This window comes from Excalfactoria chinensis, chromosome 8 (genome assembly GCF_039878825.1).
Source record: "Excalfactoria chinensis isolate bCotChi1 chromosome 8, bCotChi1.hap2, whole genome shotgun sequence".
NCBI lineage: Eukaryota > Metazoa > Chordata > Aves > Galliformes > Phasianidae > Excalfactoria > Excalfactoria chinensis.
In genome coordinates, this window is record NC_092832.1 from 3,503,790 (window position 1) to 3,520,990 (window position 17,201).

Here is a 17,201-nt window from a genome sequence, read left to right on the forward strand (position 1 = left end):
ACATCACTAAAAACAAGGATTCAAGCTCTTCTTCCCTAGTTTGCCTAAGAGACCGTTAGCCAGGTTTGCCACCACCTCCCCAAAAGCAGGCCACACAAACAGCACGCAGCATTGCAAAGTACCTCTGTGCTCAGCAGACCTGCCTCAACTCATTTCTGCAGCTGCTCCTTGGATAAGAGCATCGTTAACGTGTAGATCCCTCTGCTCACCTCTGTCCTCCAACTGCAGCCAGAGGACTCTGTTTGCTGCCCTCCCCAACCACAGCCATCCTCCAGGTGGTAACAGCCCTGATTTGGACTCCAACCGAGGGCCCTGAAGCAAGAGCTCAATATCCCAGAGCCTGTCACAGCTCTGCCATTGAGCTAACGTGCTCTGCTGCGCTAAAACGCAGGAGCTTTGCAGGGCAGCGGTGCCCTTGTCTCCACGGCCCTCGCCATCTCTAATGGGGACAAGTTTAGGCACATTAGCATCCATTCAATTTCCAGCGCTCAGACTTTCATAACTCTTCCCATTTTGTCACCCTTAATATTTATAAGGCAGCCAGGAAATGATGGATTTTCCTCCAGACCCCTTGTCATTCACCGCTGCTTATCTCCCGCGTGTAGGGGGGCAATCAGCGGATTTATAGCAACCCATAAAAGTTGTTACCAAAAGTACAGTTTTCTTTTTGTCTGCGATAATTTCTAATAACTCTTATGCCTGATAGCAATTACTGACAAAAGTCAGCCGCCGTTAATGGAGTTTATCTCAGTTCATCATATCTCCTTTGTACGTGGAAGCATTTTGACAAGCCTGGGGTTAATTAAAACCAAGAAGACAATAAAATACACCTAATCAAACATTACAGGTACAGAAATCAATTAGCAGATTTATGGCACTTCGGAGCCTTCTATAACACACCAAATTCAAAGAAACTGTCAGATCCATCCCCCCAAGACAGTGTAATTGAATTTCTAATTGAAACTATTTTTCAATAGGTAACACGAGCCGCAAAGTTTGATTTGCATTAAAGTGGCATCTGCAGAGGACAGAGAAATCTAAGGGAAGGAAAAAAAAAACCCCAAAGAAATCCCATGCTGCTCCCATTATTTCCAGTAGGAATAATTATTATTGTTATTTGCATAGTTTAAATGTTGCAGAAGCCCTTTAGAATCAATAGGGCAGCCAACTCCGCGCTAAGACAGACCTAAACACCAACGTACTTGTAGAAGGAGTTGGTTCGGAGGAGAAAGAGCACGAAGAATTAAGAAGGAGGGTTATCTGCCCGCAGCAGGGAGATGGAAGGAAAGGGCCCAGCTCACCCAGGAGGTGGTGGGGGCTCCCTGGCTGTGTAGCACTCCTCCACAAGAAGCAGCCCAGGTCCAGGAGATGCTCTCCCTTTGGTAGCTTGCCCTTGAATGAGCCTAGGGGGCTTTCCTCTGGGTCTACCCCCCTTCTGGTTCTGTGGGGAGCACAGGTGCAAACAATCTACTTGTACTTGCTGGGCCAGCCACAGCCCCTCACCTGGTGCTCAATCACCAACTCAAGCCCTGACCCAACAGCTCCCTGCAACTGCCAAAGACAACGTTATATCTGGATATCACTCAGCGTGAAATTAAATCCTGCCGCATTTGGGAGCCAGTCCACGGAGAGGTGATTAATTCTATCAGATGATCTGGAGGTAACTCGCTCCTGTTTCCTTTAAGGAATCCAGAATTCAGATTACAGACTTCCAACCTATCTTATTGACTTCCAGCCATTCCTTCAGTTCATTTAGATCACCTGAGCTCAAAGTCTGCCCCACAGGCTGGGAGTGAACTGGCCCCTATCAGGGCCCTCAAACATATTCCATGGGAACTGCTGAGTCCCAGCCTCAACCACTGATTGAGCACCTGGGGAAAGGACCCGGTCAGCCCTGAGAGCACAGGTGAAGGCAATTCAGCTGGGTGAATGCAAGGGGTGAAGCTTGGCTGCACCTCCCTTAGACCTCATTCAAGGGCTGGCTGCCATAGGAGAAGGATCTCTTTCTGGAAATCTCTCCCCTGCAAACCTGGAATCTTCTGACATGGGTGAGCAATTTTCATCCCTTCCCTTATAGCACCTTTCTATCACCTATAGCTCAATCCCTCCTTTCCAGCAGCGCAGACCCCTTGAGCCCCAATAGACCTTCCCACACCCAGAGCCCCATACGCCAACCCAGGCAAAAGAACTTGTTTTCACCCCCCTATTTCAAAACCATCTGATGGCAGCTTGAGAGCACCAGCATGGCACACACCAACCAGCTGACTCATCTTTCCTGATGCAGGGCAGGACAGCTCAGCCAGAGCTAACACGTGCTCCACAATATGTTCGCTGCTGTTTTAAACCAGCAGATTACACCAGTGCCCCATTCAGAAGATGTCAGGCTGTGTTGGCACGCGCTCACAATGTCTTTTTACTCAGTCATTTTCCCCCCCCCTCAGCCCAAACATTCCCCTGCCAGCATTCTGGCCAGCCACTGCAAGCTAATCCCTTCCCTGCTTAAGCCTGCATACAACACAAGGCAGATTTCTCCCTTGCGTTTCAGCTTTTCACCCAGCTACAGGAAGATGCGCATAAAGAATGCTTTCCTAACAGCAGCTGCAAATACACCTGTCTCCCCTGCATCTCCCTTCTGAAGTTTGCATCCTCTGACATCTTTGCAGCTCTCGTTCCGCAGCAATAGATAAGAGAGCTCCACAATCTTGCTCTGCAATGGCAATCAGAAGGGTTCAAAAGATTCCCCCCCCCCCCCCCCATCTTTCTACATTAAAGAGAAAAGAGGCCTGAATCGGAGCTGAGCAGCACACAAACGTTACTCGTGTCATTGACACCAAGAAAACGGGAGCAGTGAATAAGGAAACGTTCGGAATGAACACAAGGAGCATTGTTTGCATATCAGAAAAATTAATCTACACAGCCAAGTGTAAGAGCCTGCAATTCAGAAAGCAAAGAATTAGGACAGCCCAGCTGAGAATAATTTTCTAGCCAGTTAATTTAATTGCATAAATCATTCCTTTGTTAGCAATAAAGAGATATAATTAAAATGAGATTGCTTCTCATTTCTATTCTCTGGAAACTAAAGGAATTGATTTTGGGGGAAAGCATTCTTCCAAATACCAGATCGGCAAATTACATTTACCTTTGTAGAAAGGCTAAATTATTTCGCGCTAATATCATGGAGGGTTTAATTAATTATAGATCTGCCATATGATCTTAAAGAAATAATTTACTTAATGCCCACGGAACAGAAGCCAGTAAGAGCGTATCCCTCTGATAGATGGCGTGCAGAGCTTTACAAACAGGTCAGGAGTTGAACAGGTGGCTGTTAGGAAGAAGGAGAGGAGGTGGGAGATGTGTTGGAAGGGGGGGGGTGGCTCAGTAAGAGGTGATGGTTTAAGCACTGCTTCCTATTTGCTCACATATACATGGCCTACTGGTTTTTAACCAGTTGTTGCCATCAGATGGGAGCTCTGAGATGTTGCCAACAGCTTAGCACTGCATCCTGCTTGCAAACTCATCAGCCGGCCACAATAACATCAAGCTCATGGCAATAGCAAAGGCTTGTACCAACACCCTGCATCGCACCCAGCTCCCATGGGTGCTCATCCCCTTTAACTGAGGCTCTGCCAAGGGCCTGCTAGATACAAAGTGAGGTCAGGATGTGTTGATGAACTCTCCAAACACCTACAGGAACCTCCAGGCAGTGGCAGCACACTCATTGCTGGGGGGAGGATGCAAGGAAGGGCTGCAGGCAAGCTGAGAAAGGAGACTGCTTTGCACACAAGAGTTAAACAGCACATAGATTACATCTCATCATTTGAGATTTCCAGGAAAAGTATTGCGTTGCTATGGAAACCTCAACAGAACCTGGGTTTTCCCTCCTTTTGTTTGCAGGGACTTCATTTCCCACAAACACCGGCCTCTCCCAATCTCCTCCAGCAGGCCCTGCAGCCTGCAAAAATCATTCCTCCCCACATCCAGTTTCCTTTGCAAGCCTGTCTTCAGTATATTCTGCACTGTCACAACCTGCAAACTCTGCCTTTGCAGTAAGTGTTGTACAATTCGCTACCCAACAAGAAACTCAGCCCTTAGGAGTCCTTGCTCTGCTTTAGGAGCAAGAAAAAAGCCTAATGGTAATAAAACTGAAGCCCAGGAAGGCTCATTCATGGAGAACCCACATCTACAACCTCCCTTCTCCCAGCTTGAGGGATGTGAACCCAGCCATTGTGTTTTAGCATCTTCAAGGACCCGTCCCACTTGAGGCACTGCAGGTGCTGCCTCCCAAGTTGCAATGACTCTGACCAGAAGTTTCCCTATATAGAAAACAGGATCAGACTTAACAGGCAACATACAATCCCTAGAAGCGGGCTTAGCATTTGCAGTAGGGTCAGACAACTGCATCAAAGCAAGGAACGCAAGGTCGGGTGGGTTCTCATCAAGGGAAATACCTGATGAGAAGTCAGCATTGCCGGCACAGACTTGCAAAGAATTGCAGAGGCAGTGAAATCAGTGACAGCATAGAAGGGCCACTGCAACTTACCTGTCACTCTGCCCCTTTTGAGCTGTCAGCACTTCACGGCAAACACTATCTCAGACCACGATAGCTACAGAACGCAGACAGCCAACCCTGATTCGGGTTCATGGGCACCCACAGAAGCAGAAATGACATCAGGTGGTAAACACAGCATGGGGGGAGCCTGATCCAACCCCCCAAATCACACACACACGCAAGAGCTGAAAACCGGTCTCTACTTTGCGAGGCATCATTGCAGCCCTTAAAAAGTAATGGGATTTTCCCATTCTCTAGAAAACGATGCGGGTCTTCTCACAGGGCTTTATTTAGGTCCTTTCTCCAGGCCAGCTCTTTTTCCGGCAGCAGAAATGGCCAGTCCTCAGACCCGAGCACCGTCCTTACCCGCTCAGTGCATCGCACAGCTGTCCTCCCGGAGAGAGAACGGCGCTCCCTGCGCCGACAGCGCCACCACGCGGCCGAGTGCCGCACTGCAACCAGAGGCGAAGGCACGGAGAGCCTTGCAGGGTTTTGCCCCAAAACAGCCCTGCTCGCTCTGCCCCAAGAGATCTTTTTCGGTTACAGATACGCACTGGTGAGGCCTCACCTGGAGTGCTGCATCCTGATGTGGAGTCCTCAGTGTGGGAGAGATGTGGATCAGTTGGAGAAGGACCAAAAATGACCCAAGGGATGGAACACCTCTCCTATGAGGACAGGCTGAGAGCTGGGGCTGGTCAGCACGGAGGAGGTTCCAGGGAGACCTGAGAGCAGCCTGTCAGTATCTACAGGGGCTGTAAGAAAGACGGGATGGACTCTTTAGCAGGGTCTGCTGTGATGGGACAGGGGGAAATGGTTTCAAACTAAAAGAGTAGAGATTTATGCTGGATGTAAGTAGGAAGTTTATTACAACAACCCTGTCCTTGCAGACAGACAAGGCCAGGCTAGATGGGCTGTGAGCACTGGTGGAGCTGAGGGTACCCCTGCTCAGTGCAGAGCAGTAGGACCAGATGGCCTTGAAGGGTCTCTTCCAACTTGAAATAGTCTGACTGTACTACAGTATATATGAATATAAACGGGGTCCTGCCAAGCTGAACAGCAGTTCCTAGTACTCTATTTTCACAAGCAGGCCATAGGGAAAAGCTACATAGGTCCCATTGCACTAAGTCTAACCTGTCTAGTTTCTTCTGTCAGCTTCACAATAAGTTTCTGTCTCTTAATTTGCTTATTTTAAAAGACCAGTGTGTAATTAAGGAGTTCTGCAGGCCTGATTTAGGCCGTGGCAGAAGGTTATAGGCATTCAGACAGATATACTGCTAAAAGAAACAAGCAAAAAAGATCTTTGAATGTCACTGCCCTCTTGAGGGAAATTGAGCTGTAGTGCCTTAGCAAAGCCATTCTTCCTGCACTGCTATTCAGGTCACTCCAGAACTCCCCCCCACTGCCTTGCTGTATGGTTCAAGATGTGTATTAGCTCTGGAAAGGCAGCAGGTAGCTTCACAGCTGGGAATCACTTATCTCTGGATAAAGAATAGCTTTGGTTATGTTTTGCTTATAGGTACTTTGGGTACAACTAGACAAGCCCCTCCGAAGGCACAAGAGCCTACTGGAAATACATAAACCTGTCCCTGGAAACCAGTAGTTTTGTTTCTCCATGAGTTGCAGCCTTTTATTTTACTCAACAGCTGCTGTCAGAAAACCTCTGAGAGCAAAACCAGAACCTAGCAGTTACTTTGCCCTGCACGTTCCTAATCTCTGGGCAATACAGGCTTATACACAGCTTGGTACAGCAGGGGTTTTTAACCTTTTGGCTTGCCTGGGCTGCAGTGAGTGAAGAGGATTTGTCTTGGGCTCTGTGTACAACCTTGAAAGCTCTCTTCTTCACGAGGGGAAAACTCCAGTAGTTCACATTCCTACAAATGTACAAACCAAGTTTTATTTCCGATTGGAACACTTCAGCTGAGAGAGCGGGGAGGAGAAAAAGCAGAACAGAGCAATAGGGTTAAATATCCTTATATCAGCTACTTTAAAATTTGACATTACTTGAAACAACTGAAAAGCATTCTCAAAACACCATGGCAAACTGAGTGCCATCACAAGTTAAGCTACAGATACTCATTTAGTCTGGGGGTTTGTCTGTTTTTTAAAGCACCCAAACATGGACTTAACACATGAGGATCCAATACCATCCAGAGCAGAAATGAGTTCTAGCATCTAATTAACACCATTATACCTCTAAAGCTGTACCCTTAAGGGTTTACCAGTCACCAACATTTGTGACCAGGAAAATTGGTATTTACACAGATCCTCCATCAGGATTTAACTCTAACTCAGTCTCAGCAGTAGAATACCAGCTGTTATTGCCTTATCTTGAGCACTATGGCCACTCAAGCTGGCCCAAAGCACCAGGTCATCCGAGATCAACATTGCTAAGATAATCACTTGAAAAAGTGGAATTTTGTCTAAATAGCAAACAATCTGGTGTTAGCAAGGCTTATGTTATTACTGCTAAAATCAGGTACCAGCCAAAACCATACAGACGGGCTAAACTGAGCACTTTCTTACCCCCCAATAGCAAGCTACGATCACCACGATCTGTCTAGAAAGTTAAATATGTTCTGTCATGGTTTTTGAGAAAGCTGTTTTTGGCCTGGAATAATCCTCCATCTCACACAATGCACAAGTTGCTGATTTCAGACAGAAGATAAGCAGAAGTGGAATACACGTGAAGGCAGGCCTAAGAAGTACTTCCAGGACTCTGAACTCTAAGCAGTCCCTTCTGCAGTTCAGCAATTTTATCTTCTCTTGAGGCTGCATAATTCTTTGCTATCTTTATGAGAGAATCGTGACGCTTCTCCAGTCCAGCCTTCAGGTTTTGATATATCTCCTAGGAAGGTAAAATGAAACACAAAAAGAAACCACACACAACTCCATCAGAAAAGTTAAAACCCTTATAAGGCATAAGCCATAAGTGAGAGAGATCTCATGCAGTTTCAGTGTTATTGCTTCCTTGGCATACAGGATACAGGAAAGTTATAGAACATCCTAAGAGCAAGAGCAGCCACAAGCAAAATCCCAGTATTACCATCTGTTGTATAACTCTCATGCTCTCAACACTAAGATTGTCAAACAGCAGCACAGTGTTCACACTGGTGCAGGTTAACACAGAATGGAGCAGTATTACCAAGACCTCTGCCCCTGTGACTGCTACAGCTGTCCTCCCACCAGTACAGACAGTATTTCAGCACGTAACAAATAGAAGATGCTGCTACAGGCTGACTGCAATCCCTTACTCCTAACCCACCAGGATTTCTGCCTTTCTAGAACTGACCTGGACAACTCTCCCTCCTGAAACTGTAAGAAACAGGTTTGCAACATAGCAAATGTTCCTGTATTTGAGGGAGACTGTCAAGAGTTTACAGCATGGCTTGTCGCTACAGCATGAAGGTAAGACCTCAAGGAATAGGTCTCAAGGGCCCAAGAGAATGAATAAAAATCAGACTGCATAGAGCTAGAAGTGTTGCTATAAAGAAACAGACATCACTGAAACTAGCATTGTATCTGCTACAGACACACACAGAAAGACAAGCTCAGTTTTATCAGATACTGGGCCATCACATCATTCCAGAATCATTTCCCAGGTTTGCAAAGCCCATTTCTTCCACACACCACCTATAGCATGCAGACACATTACAAACAAACCCTAGCATCACAGCAGAACCATAAGCAAGTGCTCTCTGTCCCACTAGCCACTCAAACCAATGCCTGCTCAGCTTGTTTTTAAGGCTGATAAGAATAGTTTTTATCTGCACAGACCAAGCTGGATATCAGTTCTCAGACCACCAAACAGATTTCCTTTAGAAGATAAGTAAGCCACACAACTCACTTTAGCTTTCGTTTCTTCTTTTTCAGCATTCTCAGTCAGTTGCTGGATTTTGAACCTTGTCTGCTGGATTTCCTTCTGAATCGCTGTCACTTTATCATACACAGCACCCCGCTTTTCCTGAACTCTGTTAAAATACCTAAAGGAGAAAGTAAAAGAAAATTAGTACTGAACCATTCAATTAATTCCAGATTAAGCTTAGTCCCCCCCCACCCCCCCAAGCCAAACTTGTATTTAGTTAGCATGAGAAGTGCAGTTTCTAGATTCAATACTGTAAAGAGTTCACTTGCTCTGAAAGTACAGTTAGGAAATGTGGACGTTTGTCTGACCCTTTATCTAGAACAGCATAGGTACAAAAAATAGAATTCAGATTTAAGTTACAGGAACCCATTGAAGCCCCTCAGTTGCTGACAATCAAAACTGCAATTACTCCAATAGAACTGACTCAGCTGAAGCCTGCAGATAGCTGGACACTGCATCTTTCAGCCTTTGTAGTACAGATGTGAGTAGAGAACCTGGGCTGAAAGCCAGCACAGGCCTAGGACCCGATGTAGGAGTTTGAAAGCAACACAGCTGCATTTGGTGTTTGAGCACAACTGCAAGTCACATTCTCCTCAGCCTCAGATCCCCATATTCCATCCCCCTGTGAATGTTATTTCCAAACCCTCCCAATCTTGCAGGTGACTTTAGCCAGCTCCAGCTGTAAGGTGCCATGTAATCAGCAGTGTTACTGTGGGAACAGGAGATCAGCAGAAAACACTTAACACTTTATACTGAGCATTTGCACAATAACTACAGTTGGAGCTGTAGCAGCTGCTTTCTGGGAAGACTGGGTTGGAATCATTCATACTCAGTGAAAGCACACTTATAGCTTTCTACCTCAAGGGAACAGCGAGGACACATTTTCTTACTCACCAGTGAAAACTTGTTTTCAAATCAAGGCAACCTCCCTTTCCCTCTTTCTTATCAAAGCATCTAATTTAAACACTCGAGGGAAATATCTAATGTATTAGAAACAGATAAATTGGCAGCAACATTTAGTACAGAGGAGTGGTAGACTATAATTTTCATTCTTTAATTAAAAGCTGCTTTTCCTTCCTATCTCCCTTTAGCTGGTACAATGCCCTACATGAAGAGCAGAAGCCCAGGAACCTTGCTGCCTTTCTGCACAATGGAGACTTAAACTCCACTCCCACCGACGTGAAAGAAACAAAAGCTTTCCTCCACCTTATTTAAGCTACCCCAGCCAATAATTTTCCACATCCCTTTTCCTATTAGTGTACAAAAGCATTACAGAATGAGCTTTCTCTACCACAGTTCAGCACACTGAGCATCAGGGAAGCCATGACCTTACAACACCACAGTTTGCTACTGCAGAAGTGACTGCTGTGCTGTAAACACTGCTCTGCAACCTGCCTTCAGCATACAGTAGAAAGGAATAAGGGCTAAGAGGCTTTGATCAAATGACACTTTTCCTTTTGTTTTAGAAGCATCATGTCAGGGTAATGCTCCTCTGAGATACGAGCCCCATTTCCCCATGGGTCTTGAACATCTTTGATAATGAGCAAAAGTGGCAAGGGAAATTATGAAAAATTCATGAAAGGCAAATGGGGCTTTGTTGAAGCCTGATAAGTTAGAAAATTATCCCAATGTGACATTCTCTTTAAGAAGATAAAAGAATCAAGAATAAGCATTATAAATTAAATTAGCGATCCAATAAAAGAATTGCTGTCAAGTCACATTGCAATTATTGATTTGAGACCCCAAGTCCCTGCCTGCAGCACTACTGGTCTTCATACCAAGCTATCCCCACATCACTCATTTTCCTCTTAGTGCTAAGCTACATGTTTGTACCAGGCATGAACGTTGGGAGCACATAACGAAGACATAAAGCAGCATCAAGCAGAAACATCAACACATCCTTACTCAAATACAGTGTGTTTATATTGCTCGACATCTTCATGCTTCTTTTTTATCCTTATATCAGCTGTAGACAGCCTCTCATGTTTTGCAGTGACCAGTCTCTTCAGGGACATTTCATCCGTCTTCCCTTTTTTCAGCTCTATTTGAGCACTCTCAAGCTGGTCTTCCAGATTTCTGACCTACAATATGTCAAAAGCATTGAAATAAATTAAAGCAGGGGAAAATCAGAATGATATGCCATGTTAAAGTTCCCTAAGATTAGAACAGTCTTCCTGCTTTTTAAAGATCTGATAGCTGACCAGCTCTCCTTGCCATATCCCAGTTGATCTAATTAGAAATACATCTGAATGAACAAGTAATTATTTGTATCATCCTTAGAAGCTACTGCGAGTTCTGCTGTAGCTCTTAGGCTATAGCCTTATGAAAGATGTCATACAAATACCCTAAAAGACTATGCTGTTTTTTTTCCCTAAATGCTCTAATAACTGCACTCTCACAATTTGGTATTAAGTAGCAAGGTTCTTTGTGACCAGCACTTCAACAGCAGAAGTTTAGCTTAGTAACATCAATAAACTAAAACCTTTAGAGATGAAATTATCTTGAAGTAACAGTTTTTTGCTCTAGTTTCAGCTCTATATGCAGAAGAAAACAGATCTCACTTCCATTCTAATTCCATCATTTCCTGCTATCAACCCAAAAGCAACAATTTTAGGTCAGGTATCCATGGCAACAAAGCCTGTGACTAATAAACGTGGTCAATAGGACATCAGTGACACCCAGCAAAACAGCAGCTATGTTTTACTGATGTTTTCAGAATGAGGTTTTAAAGTTATCTAAATTATTTCTTTTGTGGGCAGGAGGGAGAAGCAGGTGTTTACTGATAATCACTTGGACTGACATTAAAGAGCTTCCTAACCAAGTTTCATTTGGGCAATACAAACCTCTGATAATACACTGGCCAGTCTTTCCACATTTGCTGCCTGTCTTTCCATCTTCTTCTGATATAACTGCACCTCCGATTGGCACGATGGCAGAACTTCAACCAGGTCTCGATAACTTTCATATTTCTCAATAACCTCTTGCTTTAAAGAGAAAAAATGTATCAATGGGAGAGTTCAGCAGTTACAGTCAACATAGCATTGTGTACATTGACTTATGCCTGTTTCTTTCTTGTTAATATTTGGACAACATGGTCCAGTGGAAGCTGTCCCTGCCTATGGCACAGGGGGAGTGTGGAAACAGTTGATCATTAAGTATGAGTTACTCAAAAACTAGTTTAAAATAATGGAAGTTCAATAAGATGCACTTTAAAGTTTAATATCTCCTCATGTGAAGGAAAGAAAAAAAATCTCACCTTGGATTTCTTGAGTTTCTTAACAGTCTCTTTCATTAGTTCCTTGTAATTCTTCAGTTCCTCTGGACTCTCCACGATTTTTGATTTCAGCTGCTCTTGTTCTTCTTTCAAAGTAGCCAATGTTACTTTAAGTTCATTCTAGTTACAAGGACAAAACAACTTTTGGTCATCCAAGTTGCCAATTGTAAAGAGGAATTGCGACACATGGTTGGTAGGATCTCATGACCAAATTCTTTAAGTCATTCCTTCTTAGGAAGTCCATTAAATAAATCCCTGTGAACATCAACATTCTCAAAACAATTAACAGTCCACTTTGCTCCCTGAGCACACCCAGTGGTACAGCTTCACTACAGAAGTGAAGTACAGAAGTTCTGCTTCACAGAACACCTGCCAGCTAATACACATGCTAAGCAGCTCTCTCCTTTAGAACTCCTCACCTAGGGCAACTCAGACAGTCACTGTAGGTTTCAAAACCAGCTGTGATGCTCACATAAAAGAGCAACACACTTCCCCTGGAATGAAAGTGAAGCAGTTCTTTAAAGATAAAAAACCCACAACTAGCAATCACATGAATATTAACTAGCTTCAAGAATAATCTAACCATACAAAGATCATCTATTAATTGAATTAATAAACCACAGCCTACACAGAGCTTCACTTACCAGTTTTCGGGTCCTCTCTGTAATATCTGCCTTCTTTTGTGAAATCACTTCTTGCAGTGCCGCCTAGGAGAAAAGAAAAACCTTGAAATAAACATCTCTACAGCAACTACCTCCTTTGTCCCTCTATTAGACATGTATGAGAGATCTCACTGATTGTTCCTTCGGAGCACCAAGACTAGAATACAGAACTGCAGTCTAATTGCACTAACACAAGGCTCCCAAACTACAGAAGACAGGCTCACATTCAACAGTATTCATGGCAGACATTTGACTTAAAGTAACATCTTGCCCAAAAAAAATCCTAACCACATTCTTTTTCTCTCTCTCCAACACAACTAAAGTGGTTAACTATGAGATCTTAAGGGCAAGCTGCTACAGCTGGGAAGTTATCCCATTTTATGATCAAGCCTGCTGCTTTCCTTAGCCATTCCATTGGGTGACCTTTCTAAGGCCTCTTGTCACCTGCCATGGCTTATCTCTGGTTCTCATTCTTAAAATTCAGGAGGAAGAGGAAAAAAAACACTTAAAGAGAACAACAATATGTGGATCTTCCCAGTCATGGCAATAACATAATTCAAAAGAGCCAAATATATTGTTGTGCTCTCTAAATCTGATTTAATGCATGTTTCACATTCCTTACAGGTAATGCTAGAGATAGGATAGGACTTAGTGCTGCAATAACCATTTATGATTTAAATCCGAACACCTTTCTTTATTCTCTGTAGGAGTACAAGACAAGGAACAAAATAAAAATCAACAGAAATAACGTGAAATACACCTATGATCAGAAGCCCTGGCACCAGTTCAAGGAAATATACAAAGAGATCATACTGTTTTCCGACGATAGTCATGGCTCAGAAGTTGCTCCAGTTCTTGAATGTCATCTGACAGCTGCTTGAACTCTGCTTGCTGTTCAACTGGAACAGTGCTAAGCAAAATAATAGACATTGGACAGTTTCAGCATCATCACAGTCAGGTGAGAATACAGCAGATGAAACAGTCTCTTTCTCCAAAGACTTTACAGCCAGCAACATCACGGATCAGGTCAAAACAGTGTCAAATTAATACAGATTATTTCCCTTGGCTTATAAGGCTTTATAGGCAAAACATCTAAATAGCTATTTCAGAAATAAGTAGTACAGGCTTAAGATAAGACATGATAACATTAAATACAAATGGGCATGAAAGAATACTTCCAACTTTGCTTGGAAGTATGAAATCTGCATATTATCATGTGCCAGAGGAACAGTTTGTATTGAGATGGAACTATAGCTATCTAGAGAACCTCCTGCCTTGCACAAACAGAGCAGTTAACAGCAAAGCTTTCAGTTTTGAAAACAACCTTGGGAACCAGCCATCTTTTCATCTTATTACCTACAAAACTTAATGGCGTAAAGATGTAGGCAGTACAACTAAACTACCTGAAACAGGATGGGGCAAACGTGTCAAAGAACTGAGGAATGCAACTTCACCCATCCATTAAATTAAAGATTAACTTCCTAGAGCTACATAAGCAATAAAGACAGATCACTGAAAACAAACTATAACATCAAGTTTCACTTTAGTCCCGCCAGTATACAAACCAGAGTACCTTCTCAAAGCAACTATACAGCCTTTAAGCCACACCGTTGTTTCCTGCCAGCAACATTTCTAGTCTAACACCATCAGAACTACTTCTATAACCAAGTGCAACACAGCCAACATATTTCTGTACATTCTGGTTTATTTCCCAAGGAGGCTAACCAGCAGCAAAGTTAGACAAGTGCCAAAGGAGAAGTCAGTTTGAGCACAGAAATGTTTTTCTCCTTTGAAAAGCAAGTAATAATACATGTGAGTGCATGTGGTGAGGGTTCAAAATGGAGAAGAAGCAAGTCAGATGAAAGAATAAAGGAAAGCAGGCTATGAATTCCATTCCTATTAACAAAGATCAGCCAGCGTCTTGATCTATTGCATCCACACACTTAAATGCTGCTATCTATTGCATTCATCTCACCAAAAACAAATAATTAAAATCATATTACTGAACACAGACACATCTCTTATAGACTAAAAGGAACTTTATCTGCATCAGATGGAGAGATCCTGGGACCTTCAGTCCTCATACTCACTTCAGCTTCTCCAGCTTCATTTCTAACTCCTGATTCGCTGTCTCCAGTTGCTGGTGTTTCTCCATAGCAGATTTCTGCAAGTTAAACATTCAGAAGTGTTTGTTTTAGAGGAGTAGTTTCTCTTGAGTTCTATGAGAGCCCTGTTCATCATTTCACATCACATCCACAGTCCCTGAACTACTGAGATATTCAGAGAGAAACCACCTGCGGTTCCAGCTTCAGCCCACCGATCACTACATCTATATTTCCTCCAAACAACTGGAGGTGTCAAACCTTCACTTACAAGGCTGAACTACCAAATAAGTTACTGGAAAAAAAACTCAGCTGACAGCTTAAGTAGTAACTGAGCCATGGTACCAAGCAGAAACCTTTACGATGTCAACAAGCCCAGCCTCTCACTCTTCTGAATTGACATCTTTCCTTAAAGGCATTACAAAGTTCTACATGGAGCCATTTATAGTAGTTGTGTTGGCTTGATGTGTAATGTAGCTGTACAAGAACTTTTAGCAAATGGGTACCTGCTTGTATTACTTGGCTATGTTTAAGATTCTCACATTGCTTCAGAATGCTGTTGAAAAAACACAACCTTTATGTTCCCTACTGTAGGTTAACATTAAATATACTTCAGTGTATATACTTCAGCACATGGAGTATCGCAGCACCCAGACTTACGTAGCCCAGCTGCAAGTCCAAGTAGGCCTCACGCCGGCATTCTCTGAAATGCACAAAGTTGAGAATGCCACTCAAGAAGCGAGATGTCCTCTTTGCCTCTGAAATGGAAGTTACACACCATCACTACTCCTGTCTCTGCACGCATTGCAATTGCTTATAGAAAACTGGGCAAAGCATAATTCAGAGGAGAGATAGAAATTGCAAGAGAGAACACGTTAGCTCTTTCCCTGCTCGCCTTGCAAAGATTTCATCAGGCTGCAAGAAAAACGAGCTATGAGCTTACAAGGTCTCAGCAATCTTATGCTATTTAACACATTAAGCAAATGGCACCTAATAGAAAGATTAATAAAATACAGCCTCACTGGGTTAGCCTACAAAAGGAGAACTGCTCATTAGAACCAGCTTGTCTAAAGACCACCTTTAAGGTCAGATGAGTAGCTGGTGGCCAGGGACAGATCTCCATTATAGCTGCCCACCTGACTACGTCACATGGGCAAGAGTCTAAATTGCAAGCAATGGCCACCAGCCCAGGAAAGGCAAGGCTTACAGTGCATTCGCTTACTTGGATTTATAACATCAGAAATCTGAAAATCATTCACCCGGCACACTGGAAGGAAGCGCTCCCTGCAACAAAGAAACAAAGCACCACCTTATGGTCAGTGATTATGGCTCAGTTCTTGCACTATATACATATACTAACACCAGAGAATGGCCTCTCATTGCAGAGCACATGCACAGCAAGCAACAGTAAGCCTTGGGAGAATAATACAGAAGGACTACTGTGCAGATCAGCATTAAAAACCTGTATTCTTACAGCATCTCTTTGGATTTCTATAAATACTCACCTGCAGAGCAGCTTAAGAGATTCCTTCACTTAACTGAGGGAGTCGATTCTCCCACTGAAACAAACCCAAAGCTACAAGTGTAGTGCTCACATCGCTTCAACAGAGACATCTGAGCAGAACTCAGACAAGTACCTAAGAACCTTCTGATGATGTGATGATGAACTTCAACCCATTAAAAGGACTGGCATTTTTTTTGCTGTTCTACTTTGTTTTTAAGCTAAGATTACCCTCCACACAACTCAACTATATCTAGTCTCCTAACACACACACTTTGCCTGCTTGGAATTAAACTCCATTGCCACTCTACTGTCTCCTGTTCACCTGAAGACTTTGTTTTGCTCAGAGACAACAAGCAGCAGAACTGCCAACCACCAGAGGCACAGAGCCCCACTGCTCCTAGTAACTCCCCATAAACATTTACAAGTGCTACCTTGTACTTACATGTGAATATACAGATTACAGACAGGTAGAAAGCCTTCAAATATCTGTGGATACACTATGTCAACGTTGACTGGCATCTGAAAAGAAAACAGAGGTTGGTTCCCACAGCATAAGATGGTTAAGTTAGATGAGGGTTGTCTCTTACAGCAGTGAGCTCCTCTTGATGCTGAGCGGGAGAAGGCCCTCTCCTCTCCACACAAGCACATACGTACCATGTAGAAGTGCTCCAGGCGGATCCCGTACACCTTCTGCAGAATCCTGATGAAAATCATGTGCAAAACTTCAGGCTGAGGGAAGCAAAGGGCACAAATCAGCATCGACGAGGACACCAAAGCGGCCCTGACTTCTAGCACGTGAAAAGCGAATTCATCAAGCTACAGAGGAAAACAAGCGTTGCTTTCCAGCTCCTTGCGGCTCAGGCGTTAGTGCCTTAAACTACAGCTAAAGGAACGGCAAGCAGCTCTGGTAGCGAATACGGCAGGGCCGTAACACGGTACTTCCCACAGCACAGCGGGAGCCCTCACGCACCTTGAGCGTGGTAAACAGGTCGGCCTTGGTGAGGTTGCGGGCTTCGGCTCCCACCAGGACGTGGCTGCGGAGATAAGCCACGATATCATCCGGGCTGTAACGGGGGAAAGTCAGCGCCTCCATGACGGCCACCACAGCCGCTCCGCGCGCCGCTTCAATCTGGCGGGCGCCCTCCTCACGTCACGCGCCCTCCCCGCGCTGGCCTATCAGCGGCGGCGCCGGCGGGAGGGGGGCGGGGTTTATCCAGGCTCCGCCCCCTGGCGGCCGTTAGCCGTTAG

The 17,201-nt window shown here is 44.1% G+C and overlaps 1 protein-coding gene across 1 annotated transcript; it reads right to left on the reverse strand.

Annotated features, from left to right (window-relative positions):
• Positions 1 to 6,422: 6,422 nt before the first annotated feature.
• On the reverse strand, positions 6,423 to 17,091 carry NUF2 (NUF2 component of NDC80 kinetochore complex). The gene is made up of 13 exons (XM_072343321.1): positions 16,924 to 17,091; positions 16,608 to 16,682; positions 16,396 to 16,472; positions 15,672 to 15,733; positions 15,110 to 15,207; positions 14,438 to 14,511; positions 13,161 to 13,257; positions 12,330 to 12,392; positions 11,668 to 11,805; positions 11,255 to 11,395; positions 10,317 to 10,492; positions 8,394 to 8,529; positions 6,423 to 7,394 (listed from the first exon to the last, which is right to left on the reverse strand). Exons 1-13 carry the CDS (start codon positions 17,044 to 17,046, stop codon positions 7,245 to 7,247), a joined length of 1,410 nt encoding a protein of 469 aa, XP_072199422.1. The 5' UTR covers positions 17,047 to 17,091; the 3' UTR covers positions 6,423 to 7,244.
• Between the last annotated feature and the right edge of the window lie 110 nt (positions 17,092 to 17,201).

Bases quoted from the DNA above. Each gene is read 5' to 3' on its own strand.
- NUF2 (XM_072343321.1), bottom strand. From the start codon at position 17,046: ATGGAGGCGCTGACTTTCCCCCGTTACAGCCCGGATGATATCGTGGCT. The intron at 16,683-16,923 runs GTGCGTGAGGGC...TGCTTCCCTCAG, and splicing joins ACCTGTTTACCACGCTCAAG to CCTGAAGTTTTGCACATGAT. The intron at 14,512-15,109 runs GTAAGTCTGGGT...TTTAACTTGCAG, and splicing joins TGGACTTGCAGCTGGGCTAC to AAATCTGCTATGGAGAAACA.